This window comes from Onychostoma macrolepis, chromosome 05 (genome assembly GCF_012432095.1).
Source record: "Onychostoma macrolepis isolate SWU-2019 chromosome 05, ASM1243209v1, whole genome shotgun sequence".
Lineage (NCBI taxonomy): Eukaryota > Metazoa > Chordata > Actinopteri > Cypriniformes > Cyprinidae > Onychostoma > Onychostoma macrolepis.
In genome coordinates, this window is record NC_081159.1 from 21,687,713 (window position 1) to 21,708,404 (window position 20,692).

Genomic DNA, 20,692 nt, shown 5'->3' on the forward strand with positions numbered 1-20,692 from the left:
AAAACTACTTTTAATAGTTTAAAACAACAACACTGAAGCTTGCAATTTTTGCAAATTAAAAGATTTTATAAAAAATAAGTGTGTTATCGGTTTTATGCAGTGCGATGCACAAGTGTATGATTTACATATTTTGAAAGACATAAGAAAGTTCGTGAGCGAAAAAGCCCTTTCAACGATGTTACGGTGTGACGTCACGCATCTCCTCCTGTCGTCTTCCGGCTGAAAATAACAGCTTTGCCCAGTCCGACCGACCGCGATCCACAGACAGAGTTTGAAGTGTGAAAGACACCGCTGTGCCAGACATGGCTGGCTTTGAGAATAAGTTGAGTTCTTACACCTTAACTCAGTTAAACGAGCTGCTCGAAGATGATGAAAAACTCAACAAATGTATCGACGACTCGGAAGAGGTAAGTTTCTGTTTCTCGCGAAGAGCGTCGCGAAGTTACCGTGGCGAGTTGATGTGTATTTGAAACAGCACCATTTTATACAGAGGTAGGCCGTGTTTATTTTTTATTCTTTAAAATGGCTTGTTTTACACTTATACGAGGTCATTGCATTTTATTGGGAACTGTTTACGTTACATTTAAACGTTTCTGCGCGCGACTTCAATTTGGTTTGTTTTTGACGTCGCGGAAGATGACTAAGTGTAATGATGTAATTCGTTAAACAACATATTTTCATTTAAGACAACATGCCCTTATCACGGAAGCAGAAACAGGTCAACCAACAGTATAAAACAATGCGCGTTTCCTCTGTAGAGTCTAGAGAGAATATAGAAGTTTGTATTTCACCCATCAGGGATGCAAGTCATTTTATCGTGATCCTCTTTTGTAGAAATTATTACTGACGTTGGACTTGTGTATTTTCTATTTTTATTAATAATGAATGTTTTTGTAGAGCTTCACTTTTCGTTACTTTTATGAAAACGTATCTTCTGTCATGTGTTGGAGGAAACCTTGGGAATCAGAGCATGAGCCTTTTGTTTAATAGTAATTGTCCTAGTAATGCTTACAGGAAACATTTATTGATTGTTTGCATTATACATTTTTAATTTAAAATAAACTTGTTGTATTTTTTGTTGTTTTTATTTACAATAACACAATAGTATTTCAGTATCTTAGTGTATTGTTTTAATTTTTTATTAAAATAGCATTTTGACAGGTGATTTTAGGTCATTTGATTTTTAATCAAAGATTCATATGAATTATAATTGCTGATGCATAACCGTAAATGTATTCACGTCTCATGAGACAACATACTGAGCTTTGCCAATGCACACAATATCAGTACCGCTCAGTTTACTTAGTTGTGTTTGCATATTGTCAAATAGATAGTATTCTGGGCATGTTCACAGTTCTAAGTTGATTTGACCTCCAAATTCATGGAAAGATGTCAACCTTGATGGCAGCACTCATAAAAGGTGATGTTTATTTACCAGGGCAAATAGGTTATTTATAAGGAATATATATATTTTTATAACTGCTTATCTGTTGCTGTTTAAATCAAATTTCTCAAATATATGCATTCTTAAAACTTGGCTTTCACTGAAATTGGTGACTGAAAGAAATGGGTGTTTGCTGGCATGGTTCTCCAGAAGCCTTATATAGTAACATGTAGACTGTAATTATCTGCCACATGAAAACAATAGTTGCGGACTCATACACAGGTCTACATGTCTTTTAGAAGGCGATGTGCATGTGTATGATGAGTAGACCAATCCTTAGTCAGATTTGGAGAGAACTAGCCTTATATAATCAGTGATGAGCAGTGATTTGCATTTCTCAAGCAAGGGTTGGTGCATTACCAGGAGAATTGGTTTCAGTATTGTCTGTCAACGTCTAGTTGATGTTATATGACTTGTGATTTCAGCTCTCTTTGTGTTAGACATTGACTTGTATATTTTGAGTGCTTGTTTGGGTATTTATTTTATTTTTGACCCAGTATAGGACATCCCGGCACAGACTATGTAAAGAGCAAATGCTTTCTGACGTGCCAGCTGATCTAGACAGGTGTTTGAGAAACATGTGAAATCTCTCACCTCTTCCTGACATATGATCTCTAAACTGAAACTGCAGAAGTGCACCTGTTAAAAGGGAGGAGTCAGAACAGTTAAATACGATTAAATGTTCCTCATCATGGCAGTCATAGGGTTGTGAGTCACTAGAGGTGGCATGTCGCAATGTATTGTTATTTTGAGTTTCTTGGAAATGGGATGTGCTTTCTGAAGACGATTTTTGTGATGTGTTTCTCTGTGTTGTGTACAGCTGGAACCCTTTGCCATTGTTTATTAATAATTCCTCTTTGGGGCCTGTAATATTGTGCCTTTGTTGCAGCAGAACGTACATTGTGATCATCCAGTACAAGGAGAGTCTTAAGGTGGGGTGACCTATTTATCAAAGGCTAGCTGATTCAAATCAATTTGTGCAGAACTAATTTTAAGCCTCTTAACTGATTCTCAATGATGAATCTCTTTTATATGCATATAAACAATCCACAATTTGTCTAGAACTCTGGTTCTCCAATTTTTTTTTTTTTAATTGAAGAATCCCCACTATAGGCGTCTATGACTGAACCTACCTAAAAGATTGCCATGCCTCTTCCTTAATACCTTTGGGATGAATTGAACTGTGAAACAGATCATCCCATCGCCCACCATCAGCGCTTGACTTCAATTCTCTCTTGTGTCTGAGTGGGAGAAAATCCCTCCAACTTTGTTTTAACAAATACTGTTAAAACAGAGCGAGTGGGATTTACCAGCGAGTGGGAGTTTTTACAGCAGCAAAAGGAGGGCCAACTCCCTATTAATGCTTGTAGTTTTAAATTTAAACGATTACATATGAGTGTGGTGTTTACGTTTCTGCCTCTTTTTGGTTTTGTGGTGTTTTTGGATTGCAATGTTTTTAACTTTTGTAATTATATGAGTTACAAACCCAGAAATTGCTGATGATCATTTGCAAAACCTTGTTACTTTGACATTTGAAAAGTTTAGATCTGGGGCCCACAAATATATATGCTGCCCTTTAGTAATTATGAAAGTAATGTACATGGGTTATAGACTTAACCTTCACTTTCCACTGCCCACATACCATGTTGTTTACGCTTATAGAAATGTACCTGACAGTTCACTCTGTCACCTGAAACTGCAACATGATGCTGTGAGAAATGCAAAAAATTGTCATGTGAAAACATTTACTCTTGTTACAGATATTATGGTGACTTTGCAACTTTTCTTTTTCTTTCACGTTCATCGTAACTGCATTTATTTGATCAAAAATACAGTGAAATCAGAAATATTTTGAAATAGTATTACTATGTAAAATAACTGCTATCTATTTGATTTTTTTAAGAGTAATTCGTTCCTGTGATGTTAAAGTGTCACATGATCATCCAGACATTATTCTAATATACTGATTTGGCGCTCAAGAAACTTTATTATTATTATATTAGTGTTGGAACTTTGCTTAACAATTGTTTTGGAAACCTAAGATAGTATTAATTTAAGATTCTTTGATGAATACAAAGTGCAAAACAACAGCATTTATTTGAAATAGAAATCTTTTGTAAGAACTTATTGTAAACTATTATTAATATTTTTGTGGAAGCAGTGATAATTTTTTTCAGGATTCTTTGATGAATAGAACGTTCAAAAGAACAGCATGTATTTGAAATATATTTTTTGTAACCATGCAAAAGTCTTTACTGTAACTTTTTATCACTGTAATATGTTCTTGCTGAACAAAGGTATTAAATTAAAAAAAATCTTACTGACCCAAATCTTTTAAATGGTAATCTATGTTGAAATGTATGTATGTATGTATACTCACTGTTTATTGAGTTAGCATGTTCCTTGTGTTTTCCTCAGATTAAAGGACTACAGCAGAACAAGGAGATGACCCTGGCTAGTAACCGTCTTCTGGCTGAGCAGAACCTTAAACTGCAACCCAGACTTGACCACCAAAAGAATGAACTGACCAGTCGGTACCGGAGCCTACAGGAGCTGTTTGAGGCCTATCAGCTGCGCAAGTCCACTCTAGGTAAAATACTGAGATTAACATGTAACATCTCTCTGCCTTTCTGTGTAGCATATGTCTCTTACAATTACAAACTTGTTTTGTATATGGTGGTTATGTCGTTTGTGGACTTAGGACTGTTTCTACAATATGTAATTTTGAAAAGCTGCAGTGAAAACAACGTAAATGTGTGAAGCGTCCCTCTAGGTGTTTATGTTGCTGTGGCATGTGAACATATGAACTTAGTCATCTTTTCCAGCTATAAGATAACCCCCTGAAGGGCCTGTTTTTCAGGTTTTACTTGTAATTTTCACAAATTCTTAGGCTTTGTGTACCACTTTATGCACCACTTCCCCCTATATGTCTTTTCCTCATGGAAACAGAGGGCAGAACTAAATGGTAGCAGATGACTGTCACAGCTGAGAAGGATCTGTGACTTTAAAGAGAACAGGGAATGGTATTCAGCGTCCCTCCATTCCCCTCTGCGCTGTGTGTGTGCTCATATCATGAATAAAACGCTGTCACTGATTACTCTTTGTGACACGGCGGTTGCTTGGAAGCTGATTCCAAACAGCGGACTAGCACACGTTTCATTTTACCATCTGTACACTCAATGTCATGTGGCTTAGGTTTTGACTTATGGTGTATATTAAAACTAAAGTACAACTTGGAAACCTTGCCGTCTCCCACTCTCTCTGAACTGGATCTAGTATTGGATCTGTGGTGTAGAACAGAACTGGGTTATAAATTCAGTAGTCATTGTATATTATTTAAAATGTGATTTATTTATTTTTGCTAATAAAGTAAATATTGCTGTTTGTTTATATTTATTGTTAATTACATTTACATTTAGTCATTTAGCAGACGCTTTTATCAAAAGCGACTTACAAATGAGGACAATGGAAGCAATCAAAATCATCAAAAGAACAATGATACGCAAGTGCTATAACAAGTCTCAGTTAGCTTAATGTAGTACATGTAGCAAGGTTTTTTTTTTTAAATGATATAATAAATAAAAAGGAAACATAGAATAGAAAAAGAATAGAGCTAGCTAGTGTTAGTTAAATTTTTTTTAAAGAAAACAAGCAGTAAATGAATAGAGTGCAAGTCTAAAAGGGGCAAGTTTTTTTTTTTTTTTTTTTAAAGAATAGAATTAGAATAGAGAGTGCTAGAGTTAGAGGAGTGCACTCTCATGGCTGGGTTGCGGCAGGAAGGGCATCCGGCGTAAAACGTGCCAAATCGGTTGTGCGGATCACTCCGCTTTGGCGACCCCTGATAAAGGGAGCGTGCCGAAAAGAAGAGAGAGAGAGAGAGAGTGCTAGAGTTAGAGGGTCAAATAAAGATGGAAGAGATGTGTTTTTAGTCGATTCTTGAAGATGGTTAAGGATTCAGCTGCTCGGCTTGAGTTATATTGGAATATACATGGAAATGATTCAAAAACATTCTTTCTTAAAGGGATAGTTCACCCAAAAATGAAAATTCTGTCATCAATTACTCACCCTCATGTTGTTCCAAACCCATAAGACACAAATTAAGATATTTTTGATGGAATCTGAGAGCTCTCAGACCCTCCATAGACAACAAGGGTCCTTACAAGATAAAGATCCAGAAACGTAGCAAGGAGATCGGTAAAATAATCCATGTGACATCAGGGGTTCAACTGTAATTTTATGAAGCTACGAGAATACTTTTTGTGCGCAAAAGAAAAAAAACAACAACACTTTATTCAAATTCGTCTCCTCCGCGTCACCCTAGCGCCATTTTGGAGAGTATCCACTGAACGCAAACAGCGTATGCTCTTCTGTGTCGGCTGCACCACCCGGATCAAAGTGTACATACAACGTAGAAAATGTATCCGTGTGGTGCAGCTGACACAGAAGAGCATACGCTGTTTGCGTTCAGTGGATATTCTCCAAAATGGCGCTAGGGTGAGTATTCTTGTAGCTTTGTAAAATTACAGTTGACCTGATGTCACATGGATTATTTTACCGATCTCCTTGCTACGTTTCTGGACCTTGATCGTGTAAAGGCCCGTTCACACCAACCATGATAACTATAAAGATAAAGATAATGATAAAGATATAGTTCTAAAAATCGTTCTCGATATCAAAGAATAGAGTCCACACCACAGCTATAACGATAAAGGCACAGAGAAACGATATCGTTGGAATCACTTCCAGAACGATTTTTTTCCAGCTGATACGATATGATACAAACATTGACATCCAATCAGAATCCATCCTGCTATAAGGAGCTCGTGAATTTATAGCATATAGCAGGCAGATGCGCGTGCACGTGCGCAGACAGTATCGTTCACTGGTGTGGACGCTAATATCGTTATCTTTATAGTTATCGTTCTTGATGTGAACAGGGCTTTAGGACCCTTGCTGTCTATGGAGGGTCAGAAAGCTCTCAGATTTCATCAAAAATATCTTAATTTGTGTCTTATGGGTTTGGAACAACATGAGGGTGAGTAATTAATGACAGAATTTTAATTTTTTGGTGAACTAACCCTTTAAATTATAATTCACGTATTTAGTTAAAAATCACCCACATTCAATATTTTATTATGATATAAAATATGATAAATATCAAGATGTATATCAAATATTGTAAAAAGGCTAAAAAGTGTATTTATATTTAGATAGTAAACAAATAAATATTAATCTAAATTGAAATAGTGTTCCTCTGAATGGGGGGAAATCGCTCACATTCAGTATTTTTGTGTAAATAAATACGAAGTTGAATATGAAAGTTGATATTGTTAAAAGGCTAAAAAAAAAGATTTATTTAAAAAAAATAGAAAAATATTTTTGTATAATTAGTAACTTATTTAAAATATGTGGATCAGTATTGCAGTATTACATTTCAGATTGAGATGAGTTAAGATGAGTTTTCCTGTGACACTGGCTTTTGTTTATATGTATGTTTCACTTTTCACTTCCAGCCCTTCACATCAGAGCACCCCCAGGTCTAGTTCCTGTTTATTTTTGCATAGAGGAAATAAACATGATGAGCTGTCATCTGTGTACAGATGAAAAGTGGTTTTGGTGAAATGTAGGTTACCCACTTTCCCTGGCTGGGTTGGTTATCTGTCCCAGATAAGGATTTACTGGATAGTAGCAGCAGCAGCAGCAGCAGTGCCAGTGCATCTGGACAGGGTTGCCGGCAGGCTGGCCAGTCAGCCGTTCACTTGACCCAGATAAACAAAAGCCCTAGTCTTCAGGCTAAATTGTGTGGTGAGGATCCTGTGTGTACATTAACCCGCTGCCACCCCCATTCCCAAAGCTGAGCCTTAACAACGGAGCAGCTCCGTGGGGGTGTTTCAGCGTGACGGCCCATTCTGATGCTGCTGTGGAGCTGATCTCTGCAGTAACAGTGTGGCTTTGTGCCCTGTGCAATGTCAGGAACAGGGCTTGGGGGAAGGAGTATGCCCACACAAACACAGACACACACACACACACACACATTCAGTATTTTCTCTCTTTGTCTGCTCTGTCACACACTTGCATAGAGCACAAAGTAAGCTGGGCTGGCTGTAGTCCGATAGCAGTCTCATGATCTGCGGGATGTTTGCAATGAAATACAAGTAATGCATTATGGGATACAGTATTTCAAGCAGTATGCTTTGTATAATGTTTATTTAGGCAAATAAAATGGGTCATTTGGGTATTTCGAATGTACCGGATAATTTGCATATTGTGCCCTTATTGTTAGTAAGTAGTCGATTGTAGGATGTGCATGTGCATTTCACCAAAGTCTGATTGGGAAATGGAAGTCGAGAACGGGCAAAATTGATGAGTCATTCTGCATAAAACCGGTTTTATTCTGGGCTGAAGTTTTATTTGCTCTGCAATTCACATTAAAAATTGTAAATAAGGTAGTTGAAAAGTAATGAAGTGGGCACTTGTTAACTTGGAAAAACAGATGGCATACAGGTGGCCACACCTTCCTGTCTCTAAATCAGCCAAAACGTCACAACCAGTTTCATCCGGAGTTTAATGTGATGTTACTTTATCGCGCATTAATAGCACATTAGTGATTGCATTAGTGTATTAAACGCAACCCTTCGATTAAAAGGCCCTGCCCTTCCTTTCTTTCCTGCTCCATTTTCATCGGTCTCATAAGAGAAACAGTTTTTAGGTCGTGTTTACTGTCAATCTCAGTTGGTTGTTGTAGCAGCATGTAGATCTCTAGTCAAGTATGCTGATTCATACAGTTGATAAGTCTGTGACTGATTCTGTTGTGTGCAAGAGAAACAAGTGCACAGCTGGCGAAGACTTATCAGCTGGTGAAGTGGCTTTACTTACTGTAGAGTTAACAAAAGTTATCATGAATATTGTAATGTTTGAAGCAGTGCAGTGCTGAAAAGAGGCGGGGCTAAGATATTGCTGGTTTTAATTAGCAGGATACAGAGCTGGGTAGTAACTGATTACATGTAATTAATTACGAAATCAGATTCCAAAAATGAAGTACTTGTATTTATCGTAAAGAAATTGAAATTACAAAATTTGCTGTCTTTGGATAATTTTAAAACAGTTACTCGGCAAATGGAAATTGACTCAATGATATGTAACTGTTTTTAAGTGTCTCTAGTCTGTTTGTGTTGTAATATTTTGTGATGAAACTGATGTATTGCTGCCCATTTTGGCCAGGACACTCTTGCGAAAGAGATTTTTAATCTCAGAGAGTCTTTTCTGGTTAAATAAAGGTTAAATTAAATAAATAAATAAATAAAATAGAGTAAGTTACATTTTAAAACACTCGTAATCAGACTACAGTTACTTTTTTATGGATTACATGATTACAAATTATTCTTAATTCATTGATTCTCCCTAAATTCTCTTTTTCATCTTTTACATTTTCCTTTATAAAATTTATATATGTGTATATATAGTCCAGTTTTGTGGACATTCACACAAAGATCAGTCATTAGTCAGGTGGCGACAGCATTTGACCACTGGATTTACAAAAATCATTTCAGGTTTAAAGGGGTCATCGGATGCAAAAATTCACTTTACAAGTTGTTTGAACAAAAATGTGTGTTGGAAGTGTGTGTACACATCCATCCTATAATGATGATAAAAATCCACCAGTGTTTTTTTTTTTTTTTTTTTTTTAAATCCCGATTTTAAAATCCCCTTTCTCAAATCAGGCTGTTCTGAGAGCCCTGTCAGAATGACGTAGTTCTGTACAGGCCACTCCCAGAAGAGTTGATTGACACAGCCGTTTTACCTTAGACCCGCCCTGAGTGAGCTGACAGCTGTCTGCCATTGTGTCGACTCCGGTGCAGGGAAAGACAAGATGTCTCAGATTAAGTGATTGAAGTGTTTCGTTTTTGGATGTAATAATAAATATAGCAGTCGTCATTTACTCCCGACATCTGAGCCGCTGAAGATGCAGAGGTTTAACGTTACTTTCGTTTAGAAGGGAATGCACCCATCCTGATCTGCCTAAATGCGTCTGTTCACGCGAATCATTCGTGATCCAGCTTTATCTACAGAAGAAGTGAGTATAAGGGTTTTTATGAATCTTTGCGAATCGCCTTTCCTAATAATGTGCTAGTTAGCCAGTTTTGCGGCTGAAGTTTTGTAGTATGCTCCATAGATATATATATACCTAGATGCCTCATTATTGACTGTCTCTATGGGCCGCGATACGGAAGCCATCTGCCATTTTTGGAACGTTCTGCGAATCTTTGAGCGCATTGACTCTGTGCGTGTACAACAGCAAGTATATCGTTACATTACTGACTACAATTTTTGTAGTCATGTAATCTGGAATCAGTAACGGATTACAATTTGTAAGTAATTTACCCAGCTCTGGCAGGATATCAGCTGACTGTTTAAGAACAAGCAATGAGTCAATCATAGCCTGTCATTCAAAAGAGGACAGAAAAAAGGCATTGGTCTTACTGATTCTAACGGGAATATTCAGGTTTTGTTAAATCACTTGTTTGCAATGTACACTGGCTAATGTAATTAATTCAAATTAAAAAGCGTTTCCTACCAGGAAAACAATTGCAATGATAAACAGTAAATGACAGCTTACAGTATTTACTTTTATTTGACCAGTACAGAAACTCAGCATTACTCAACAGGGTCGAGTGTTGTAGTTTGGAAGTAACGTGGTAAACATGGCAGAAGCAGCCTGTTAAGTGGTTGGACGACATTTAGAATTATGGATGGTCTAATACAACAACAAAGCATAATGACACTTTTGTAAGTTGACTCTGCCATGAAAATAAATGTAAATAGATGTAAATCAGCCAAGAGAGCTAGACTGATATGTAATGGCATATGAGGGAAAGTGGCCCTTGGGTAATGAATTACAAGCTGTCAAAATGCAGTTTGAGATGTCTGATAGCTTTAATCTATTATTTAATCAAAGTTTGCTTACTTGTATGTTTTTAATGTATTCCATTATATGTATACAATATTGGTTTGTGATCTCGGATCTCTCTTTGGTCTCAAATTCATTTTCCTCGTTGTTTTGAGCTGTCTGTTAAGTGTAGAACATTACACATTTTTCTCTTGATAATGAATTGCTGTTATGTAAGCAGTTGTGTAATTTAAGCATATTAATTCATTTCTGACGCAAATGTCTGTTGACCTCTGAGAATTTCTGACAGGCGTGTCCAGTTGTACTGTGAAATCTGAAGCCATGGCTCCTTAACTGAAAGGTGAAACACACCCTGTTGATGCCTTAGCAAATTTACTTAAGGCATGCACTCCAAGTTGGCAGATTTATATTGCTGCCTTTGATGTTGCACAATGGCTAAAGCCAAAAGGTGCCGTTTTCCTTTTCAGATTAATGCAAGTTTCCTAAATTCCTACATTATCATTTCAGTATAGGATTATATATTGTTTACATGTTCAGTAATGCATTTGGCAGACGCATTTATCCAAAGCGACTTGCGTTGAACTGTTTGGGAATTGAACCCATGACCTTGGCTTTGCCAGCACCATGCTTTACTGCTTGAGCTAGGAAGGCAGTGTTTTATTGTCACAATTTTTCAAACATCTTAATTATAACACATTCCGCTTTTCTTTCTGTCCCCGCACAGACGACAGATGTGGAAACACTCCCTTGGACACACTCCTCGCACTCCTACAAGCAGAAGGAGCCAAAATCGAGGAAGAAACTGAGGTACCTCCATTACCACGAAGCTTAAACACTCTTTAAAGTTGCACTAGATTTCTACTGGGGATTTTTCATCATCTGATGGACTCATTATTGTTCATTGATCATGCTATTATTTCTCTCTTTTTCAAATCAGAACATGGCCGATTCGCTCCTCGATGGCGCGACCCCCCTGGACGCATTCATCGACGAGTATCAGAGTAAAAGGAAACTGGCGCACATGCGGAGAGTCAAGATAGAGAAGCTCCAGGAAATGGTGCTGAAGGGACACCACATGGCCCCAGCTGCACCTCAGCCCTCTCGTTCTCAGGACCTTCCCTCCAGGCCAGCCGCTCTCCATAGAGAGGTCAATGGTTCCCCCATGCCAATGCCCCGGCGGGCTCCTCCTCTTCCCCCACTTAAAGTCACCCGAACTCCTCCTGCTCAGCCCACCGCAGCTGTCTCCTACTCTCCTACCTCTCCGTTCGCTGCGGCCTCTCCATTCCCTCCCACTTCTCCATACCCCCCTATTCCCCCTAGGGTAGCAAACACGCCACCTATTCTTAACCAGGGATACCCCAGCATGTACATGCAGCAATATGCCCCACCTGTGCCCCAGAGACCCCCTCCACGCATGGCACCCCAGCCAGGCTTCATCATGCAGTGAGCGAGGAACATTACAGTCTATGGAGAAAAAAACAAAATGCACACTGGACATTCATTCAAGCCTTTTGAAGGTCCTTCAAGCCGCATGTTATAAAATATTGTGCGCCAAGATGGAGTCTTGTCAAGTGTAAAATTAACAAGACTTTTCTGCAATCAAAGGGGCATCTGCAACAGGAACTTCAATTTGCACTTTAGACTACTTTTGTATTTGATCAGTCATGGCTGGTTATGGAGTCATGCTGTTCCCTGTTCTTCCGTTCTTCCCTTCTCAGTAGTGTTAGATCAAGTAAAAAAGGTTCACATGAGCCTCAGGGGCCTCCATACATAAAGATATGAAAGTTCAAGAACAGGCGTTCTGTTAGGCCATCTAGACAGATATGAAAAGCTATGATTTGATGTTTTCATTTGAGTTGTCAAATTCATGCTAATATGTTAGTTCAACCACTTTAATAACTTCTGACATTTCTTACCTGAAAAAGCTGCTTTTACAAAAAAGTAAAGCCTATGCAAACAGACTGAGACCGTATTGTGCTGAGTTTTTTAGGGGGGAAGAAACAAAACCATTTTTGCTCTTCAGGTTTTCTCAGACCTGCAGCCAAAGATGCTATTTGTTTTTCCATTGGATCCAGTTTTGTGCTGGTAGCAGAAAAACGGGACGATTTAATACGAAACTGAGTTAAATGTGGGTGAAGTCATTTGGTACTGATGTGGTGGATGAGATTGGGAGACCAGAGCTACCACTACAATGGAGAGGGCCTTATGTCTCAGATACGAGCAAATTCGCGCTGGAAGGAGCTTATTGGCTAGAATTTGAAAGGAGTGTGAGTGAACTGTAGTATGTGTGGGGAAAAAATGTGCAAATGAGGTTTTTTTTTGGCTTAAGCGTGAACATTTGTGAAGCATACGTGCTTGTACTGTCATTACCATGCATGCTTAAACTGGCACTGATGCATAATTTACCATCTTATCGTTTGTAACTAACACCATAATCCTCCTTGTGTTTATTTTTGCCATCTGGTGTGAAGATGTTCATCGGAAATGTGCTTCCTTTCCCTAAGCCCCAAACTAATATAGCCATACCATTTAACCCAGAAATTTAGTGGTAAAATTGGACTTGCCTACACGCATCAGGTCTGTTATATATCATATCTTGTTTTCTGTCCTCAATATGTAGTATAACCTTCATTCATCCCTTTTGTTTTCACCCTGCATCTGTTTTCAATATGTATGTTCTGGCCTCTTTATGTGTTTGCCGCTGAAATAGCCACTTTGTGCCTTTGCTGGGTATTAAGATGAAGGCTTGTTCACTGTGGTGAGGAGTGTGTGTGTGTGTGTGTGTGTGTATACGCGTGCGCGCGTGCTTCATATTCCTCCTTGCCTTCCCGTTCTAAAACAGATTTCTATAACAATTAGAAATGTATTTTTCAACACATGCTGTTTACACAGGTACATCTTTACAAGTGCTCTTTACCTAAATATCTATTGTTTATATTTTACCAGTTAGAGCCATAATTACATTGCCTCAGATTCAGGAAGTTGAGATGATAGAAATGTTGTTTGGATTAAGTCCTCTCTTTAATCACTGGTGCTACTACATTCATTTAACGAGCTGAACCAAGATGATGTTAGTATGCAGGCTCTGTTTGAATTAAATCACTCCGTGTTTGTCAGACTTGGGTTGGGTATCTTCTTTATGTTGATGCTGATGAGCACCAGATTGAGAGGTGGAATTATCTGGGTTCCTCATGAATCAGGCTGCATTACGTCTAGACATTCGCTAAATACCTGTGAAACCATTATGTACTATGACAGGATTGTCAATCATCTGGAAAAACCAGCTTCCACCCTTGAAAACTGTTTGTTTGTGTGTATAAACATGGTCTTTCTTTGTCTTAAAAATAATAATGATTGCTAGGTTTGTAAAAGGTAACTTGGCTGTATGCTTTTGCTGGCAATAAAATAGTGTTTTGTAATTTCCTAATGTAAAATATGCAGACTAAGTGCTATAAGTGCTAGGTAATGTCTGTTCAAAGTGGTAGACATGGTAAATGGAACTGACATCCTTAATTTGAAAGATAATAAATGATATCCCATCACTTTTCTGTGAGTTCAACCTTTCCATGTCTTGTATTCAGGAATGAGGGTTATGTTCGTTTTAATTATTGAAGATAAAAGATTGCTCTTTGTATAAATCTAATAGGCCCTAACAAAGAATTTGCCTCCCCCTGGTGGATGCAAGTGAGTACACAAAGTAATGTCATATACCCTTGCAACATTTTGAATTTCTGCTGTAATTATGACAAAGGCCCCTAGTTAAGCAACTATTTGCACCTCATTTTGCAGTTAAAGTAAATCTTTCCATTTTATGAATATTTTAATGGTATTAGGATACAGGAAAAATAGCAGTGATGTGATATTCATGCTGATTTTTGCACACATTGAGAGTTTACAATCAATTATAACTATACAATATAAATATACAACTAGCAAGGGTTTATACAGTAAATGTGGTGGTTTATGCACTATATTTAGTAACCACTATGTATATGCAGTTGGTAAACTAGTGGTAGCCACATTATATATGGGTAAAATTGAGTGCCAAAAAAAAGGTGAAAAGCATTTCAGGTTGCTGATTTTATAATTCACAGCTTTGACACTGAAAATAAATCCTCAAAAAAATGATGTGGAAAATCTTTAGTTGTTGACAGCATATCTGAGATTAACAATTTCCCACACTATGTTTCTTAGAAGCATGACAAAAAGTGTGTGGAAAAAAATATTAGAACTAATGCAATTAATTTTGTACAGTTTTAGTTTTACTTTTAACTGAATTTATTGTAAAAAAACAAAAAAAAAAAACATAAACGTACTCAATTTCTTAAGTGCACTTTAACTTTGACGGCCTAAAAAAAAAAAACATTTTATAACAAAAAAAATATTTATTTAATGTTTAAATGGTAATTTCAGCACCCCTTGCTTCCTCATGGGTGTCTTCCAACCCCAGTTTGAAAAACAGTGGTCAATTACTTTAAATGACCTTTTGACCCCAAGAAAAATTCAAACTCATGCAAATGCTCATTGATGATTTGTTACCCATCCATGGCCTGAAGTGTGCAGCACATGAAATGACACAAAGTAAAAAATGAACAATGATACAGTCTCCAGTAAGAACATCTTTGACAAAAAGTCAAAATTCCTTTGTGGAAACAGGCCTACAGTGTGGGTTTAAAAGATAATTTGAATGGACTGCTTTCGCCTTGTAGTTTTTCTGCATTCTTCTGCAGAGCAGTCCATCCACATCCACGCTGAGGGACCGAGGGACCTCCAGCACGACCCATTTAACCATCTGCAGCGCACGTGTCAAATTTTACGTGCTACGTCACGCCTACGCCAGCGCGTCGAGAGCCACAGCTCCGCCATATTGCAGGAAATCCGTCTGAGGTTTAGAGATTAGTGTTTAATCTGAGGAGCTGGGAACGAGAGTGTGATTGGAAGTTACTGCTAGCCATATGGTTAGCTCGAGTGGGCGGGTAGATCGCGCAATCGCTGTTCCCACACGACAGGACATATGTTTATTAAGACAAATCGGCGCGGTTCGGCACGTTATTATTATGCCGAACTCTCTTATGAGAGTCTAGCTAAACTGGCGAGTTGACGTTGTGACTCTGAAAAGTGGAAAATCGGATTAACGTTCAAGATTGCGCACCCAACCCTAATCATCTCGTGTCGCTGGCTCCCGTTGCTACGAGCCCAAGATATCTGATAGAGAAAAGCTGATAGCTAGCTAGATAGATAGGTCGATGTCGGCAGGAAGACACCGAGACCGGACTCGATTCTACTAACGTTAGTTTATCAGCGACGATCGGTGGTTGTGTTTCTGTCAGCGAGGGCAAGCGTTCGAGTCCGTGTGTCTGCTGGCGATGTTATTATGCTGCCCTGTGACCCGTGTACCCAACTATTGCTCAGTGTTGTCTAAATTAGCTGTGTTAGAGCGTTAAACCTGCCCGCTGGTCTGAATTTCAACAGTTCTCGGACCCTTTGGAGTCACTGGCCGATTGGCGATCTCTCCTTCCTCGGACTGGCACCAGCAAACACGGAGGATATCTTTGCTCATTTGCTGGCTAATAAACCCTGACCGAACTGTGAGAAGATGTCGACTAAAGAGCCGAAAGAAAAGCTGTCGACCACCGAACGAATCATTAAAAGTAAGTTCATTTCAGTTTGAGTATGAAGTGTCTAGACGGGTAATTACAGTTGATTCTATTGGATCCCCTCTCTGGTATTTTGGTGAATCATTTGACTCGCCAATCATTTGATTCATCTGAATCATTTCTTGACAGCCTGACGGATTTTCCAGGTTTTGTTGATTGATTTCCTGCACTGTAATTCGTGATAGCGATGTGTGGATTGCCAATCCCAATTTTTCAAACAGCTTTATTTTTAACTGTGCCACTAAATCGAATTAAAGTTGTTTTATAATCTTGGCACGAGTCCTTTTTAATTGATGATAAATTATCCTGTTGCACCCATCGCAACTAAAAGTAGGGCATACCCATTTATATTAACAATATAAATATAGACTTTTGCAATACATGTGATTGCTTTTCAACTATTAATAAGTCAAATTTTTCATTACATCATTTAGTATTTACAGCAGCTTAAACTGTGTCTGGGTAAAGCTGTGGTTGTTTTGGAGATCAGCCATGCCTGTAACTGTGAAGGTGGGATTGACCCTCGATTCTGGCACATATATGTAAAATGTGACTCTATCTTTCTACACACCCGGTGTATGAGATCAGCATCATTACATTTTTTTTTTTTTTTATCAGTGTTTTTTTTTTTTTTTTTTGTCTCGGGTATAAAGCAAACCTGATTTCAAAATCCAGCAATGTGCTCCTGTCAGCCAGTCTTTGTAGGAGCTTATCATTATTTGTGGTATAAATAATATGGAGTAAATTGAAACACACATGCTTCACATTACCTGCTTGGATCAGTTTTGAGAACTTTCCTAGAGAAAGCCATGAGAATTAGCATGCAGTAGTGGTTTTAAAATGGGGTTCAAGACACAAGCCTCCTATATGTCTTAGCATCAGCTAATGCTTTACAGGCAATAGACCTTAGTCGGGGTTATTTAATATGTAATATACTTAGTGTTTTCATTATAATATTAACATTATACATAGAGTCTGTGCAATACTGTGTAATTTTCACAACACATTTTTCCAGAAGTTTGTCATCAGTTTTTTTTTTTTTTTTGGAAAGACATATTTTCAGTTTTGCGTCAGCTGAATGATCAACATTGAAGTTACTTTACAGCCTGTTGAACAGATTTTACACCTGTCACTTACAATCTGGTTTTCATTTTTGTGAAAAATTAAATCCTTCTAACTTATGACATGTTAGTTAGACAGAAACTCTGTTGAACACTTTTTAATTCGAAACAGATTTCAGACCGTGTTTTTGGTTAGATTCATGTGATTACATAAATTTCTGGCTTTCTGGAAAATATCGTAATAGAAAACAAACTGTGTTCATGCTTCATTATGACCAGGTAACTAGTTTACCCAATAAGGTCAAACCAGGTAAACCTAGCCAAATTACATTTCATCAGAAATGTAAAATCAGAATTTTTGTGGCCATTTGCTGACATTTGAGTCATTGATTGCCAGATTTTACACAAGAATAGTGTCACAGAAGCTGAATTTCTATTCTCCATGTTATTGCTTTGAGTTTGAAAAGATTATTTTGTTGGGTTGAGAAGCAAGAAAAAATGTAGACGCTAATAGCACATTAGTAGGTCAGCACAGAAACCAATTTGCCTTTCAAATATCCAGGTTTAGAGTGAACACTTGTAGCCTGCCTTGCGTCTAGTTGTATGCAGGGCTGGAAAAGCCCAGAATCTGCGCGGCACGAAATGTCATCCTGAAGGCAGAGCCTGTCCTTGGTAACGCTGAAATGCAAAGCGTTTGGTTCAGAACTGTGCCGTATGCAAATGTTTAAACTTAGATTGAAGATCTGTGTGTCTAACCCTTCTCGCCACACATGCGTCTTTGTCTGTGTTTTAGACTCGTATCAGAGTGTGTTTGCATTTTAATGAAGGTTTAAAGCATCCCACAGAATTTTGAAGCATTAATGTCTTGACGTTTCTCCACATAGGCCTTAACCCTCCATCCTCTCTTTTGAACTTTAGGGTCAGGATCTTGTTTGCAATGGGAGGAGTCCCTAAATAAACAGACTCTGAACCTGGAATCCCTGGCTAATAAAGGCTTTGTCTAATCTGTTCTTAGTGCTCGTACTCAGCTTACAGTCACTATTCCCAGCCTGTGTTGTGGACCCAGGGCTGCTTACTGTTTATTTATACTCCTCAGCAGTCAGAGTCTAGATAATGTTCGTTTATGTCCTTATGACAGTGAGCTGATATTGTACAAATCCTTAACTCAGGTAAGGTGGAGTCGGCCGCTCTCACCAACTCCAACTACATATATATTTTTTTTTAGTGTGGATAAGTATGGCCAACTGAACTATTGTGCATGAGCTGAAAATGGTTATTGACTAAGTCTACTGGGTTCTGCTAAGATGAACCCTGTTCAGTCATGCGTCATGATAGCACATCTTTTTTTAACTGTCAGAGCTCACTCCTGAGGATATCATAATGATTGAAATGTTTGGGTTCTGTCTTCATGCCAAAAGCAAGAGTGTTAGATTGACTTTTACTATAGTCTTCAGTCATCATTTCTTCTCAAATGACATTTATTGAGATTTCACTTCTGTGGTATTATATTTTCATACAGGGGTTTTAAACTTTGGAAATCGAATTTACCATAAAGCTTAATGCTTTAAAAACTATTTTTATTTTAGTTGTGTTTACAGCCCTAGTTTTTTGCGTATATACACACGCACACACACACACATACACACTACTATTCAAATGTTTTGGGTCAGATTTATTTTTTTAAAGAAATTACTGCTTTTCTATTATGTTTCCCCAAACATTAGGCAGCAGTTGTTTTCAACATTGATAATAATAAATGTTTTTTGAGCACAAGATCCGAATATTAGAATGGTTTCTGAAGGATCGTGTGACACTGAAGGCTAGAGTAATGGCTGAGTAAAACTGAGTTTTGCCATTACAGGAATAAATTACGTTTTATAGTATATTAAAACAGTCATAATTTTTACATTGTGATAATAGTTCCCAATAATACCGTTTTTGCTGTATTTTTACTGTATACACTTTTGAACAGTATTTATATATCTAACATCAACATTGTTTAGAAAGATATGTCCATTTCTGTTGATTTTATAAAACCTCTGGAGTAGGTTTTATTCTGGGTTAAAGATCCCAAACTCAAACTGGGCCAATCAGCTGTGATTAAAGTGACACATCTGATGCAATAAAGCCACTCCCCTTGTATTTCTCACTTCATATTAAGAGTTTACAGCAAAACAATTTTAGAGACAGAATTGCCCATCTTTTGCTGCTAATTATTTATTATATTCATAATATATGAATTAAAATTATTTAGAAGTCATAATATATTCAAATATTATGTTAACTGCCAGTTAATATTACACTATGCATTTAAGTTATATAAATAAGTTTTAAAATATAATACAATTAGATTTTAAAATAACTAAACCGTTTTCTTTGAAGCTCTTTGTCTGATCAAATTCAGTTGACTCATTTGCATAGTCAGATATTTTCTTTCTGCTGCCCTGTCAAACTTTTGCTGCAACAGCAGTGTTTATTCCTGCCTTGTAAATGCATTTAAATGCACTATATTTTTAATAATGACATCTCTTAATCTTCAGCAGAGAAGTGAATCGAACTGTTCCCTCTGATTGGATGTTTGCCACATGTCACACTTTCAGGAGTTAATCACAAACTGTGGATCAAACTCTTAAGTTGACAGGGAACATTTATATCGAGGTTTGTGAACCCGCTGAACCTGATCTAAACCAGGTTGGATTTGATTGGTTTTGTCAAGTCTAAATCTACTCTTAAACTCGGAGTTTGTTCAGCTAGCTTCATGCAACAGGCCACAGGTGTCATAAAACAGGCAAAATCTGTTGTGCAGCTTGCATTGTTTCCATGGTTAGTTAATGTAAAAAAACAAAAAAAAAACAACAAAAAAAGCAGCTGCTCAGTAAGAATTGAATTTAACAAAAGGCAAAAAAAAAAAAAACCCTAATCAAAATGTCTTCTATTTGATTGATCTGTCAACGGTGATGTCTTAAATTGACACACGCCTAGGGTGTGGCCAAAGAAATATTTTGAAAAAAAAACAAACATAGTTTGAAACCATGACATCTGTTTTAATGAGACATTGCCTTACTGTTTCAGTCTCCTCGTACAGATACGCAGCTGATTGGCTGTGGGATCCAGTGGCTTGATTTGAATCCCTAATGGCTGAGGGCTCAGACATCATTTGCTCTGGCATTCTGGGCACGTTTAATAGAACTGCCAGATTAACGGGAGCATTGTCAAAGCCTGACTCGGTGCACCTTGCGGTGCTGCCAGACAGCTGCTTGTTCCCTCCGAACGTGTTGCAGATGTCTTGAGTTACATGTCCCTCAGCATCAGCAATCACGCCATAGTTTTAAAAGCCACTTTCCATAAAATTAAGATCAACCCTGACTTCCTTTTGAAACATATGGGCTCTCTCTGGCTATTGATCAAGCAGACGTTCAGAGCCGGAGGCTGAGCAGCCAAAACACACTATAGCGGATGCATGCAAATGAGGTCGCGGTGGAAGCAGCATCGTCAACCCTAGCTTTTGTGATAGACTTGGGGGAAAAGACTGTGCCAGGGGCCTTTGCTGTTCACACGGCTTCCTGCTTTCTTCATGGTGAGAACTTCAGACACGCTTCTCACTTCATTCAATAATGAACTC

At 37.9% G+C, this 20,692-nt stretch overlaps 2 protein-coding genes across 3 annotated transcripts in view; both read left to right on the forward strand.

Moving 5' to 3' along the window:
• Nucleotides 1–185: 185 nt before the first annotated feature.
• On the forward strand, nt 186–13,898 carry vps37ba (VPS37B subunit of ESCRT-I a). Its single transcript, XM_058777267.1, has 4 exons — nt 186–407; nt 3,863–4,034; nt 11,077–11,159; nt 11,290–13,898. The coding sequence occupies exons 1-4, from the start codon at nt 303–305 to the stop codon at nt 11,797–11,799; spliced, it is 870 nt and encodes a 289-aa protein (XP_058633250.1). The 5' UTR covers nt 186–302; the 3' UTR covers nt 11,800–13,898.
• Nucleotides 13,899–15,191: 1,293 nt separating this feature from the next.
• The window catches only part of ppp3cca (protein phosphatase 3, catalytic subunit, gamma isozyme, a), a 41,748-nt gene continuing 36,247 nt past the window's right edge, over nt 15,192–20,692 (forward strand). The window contains exon 1 of one of the 2 annotated variants that reach the window (XM_058775289.1): nt 15,192–16,003. In XM_058775289.1, coding sequence (XP_058631272.1) covers nt 15,949–16,003 — 55 coding nt within the window. In that variant the 5' untranslated portion in view covers nt 15,192–15,948. The remainder of the gene's footprint in view (nt 16,004–20,692) is intronic. The other variant, XM_058775288.1, reaches the window with a different exon arrangement.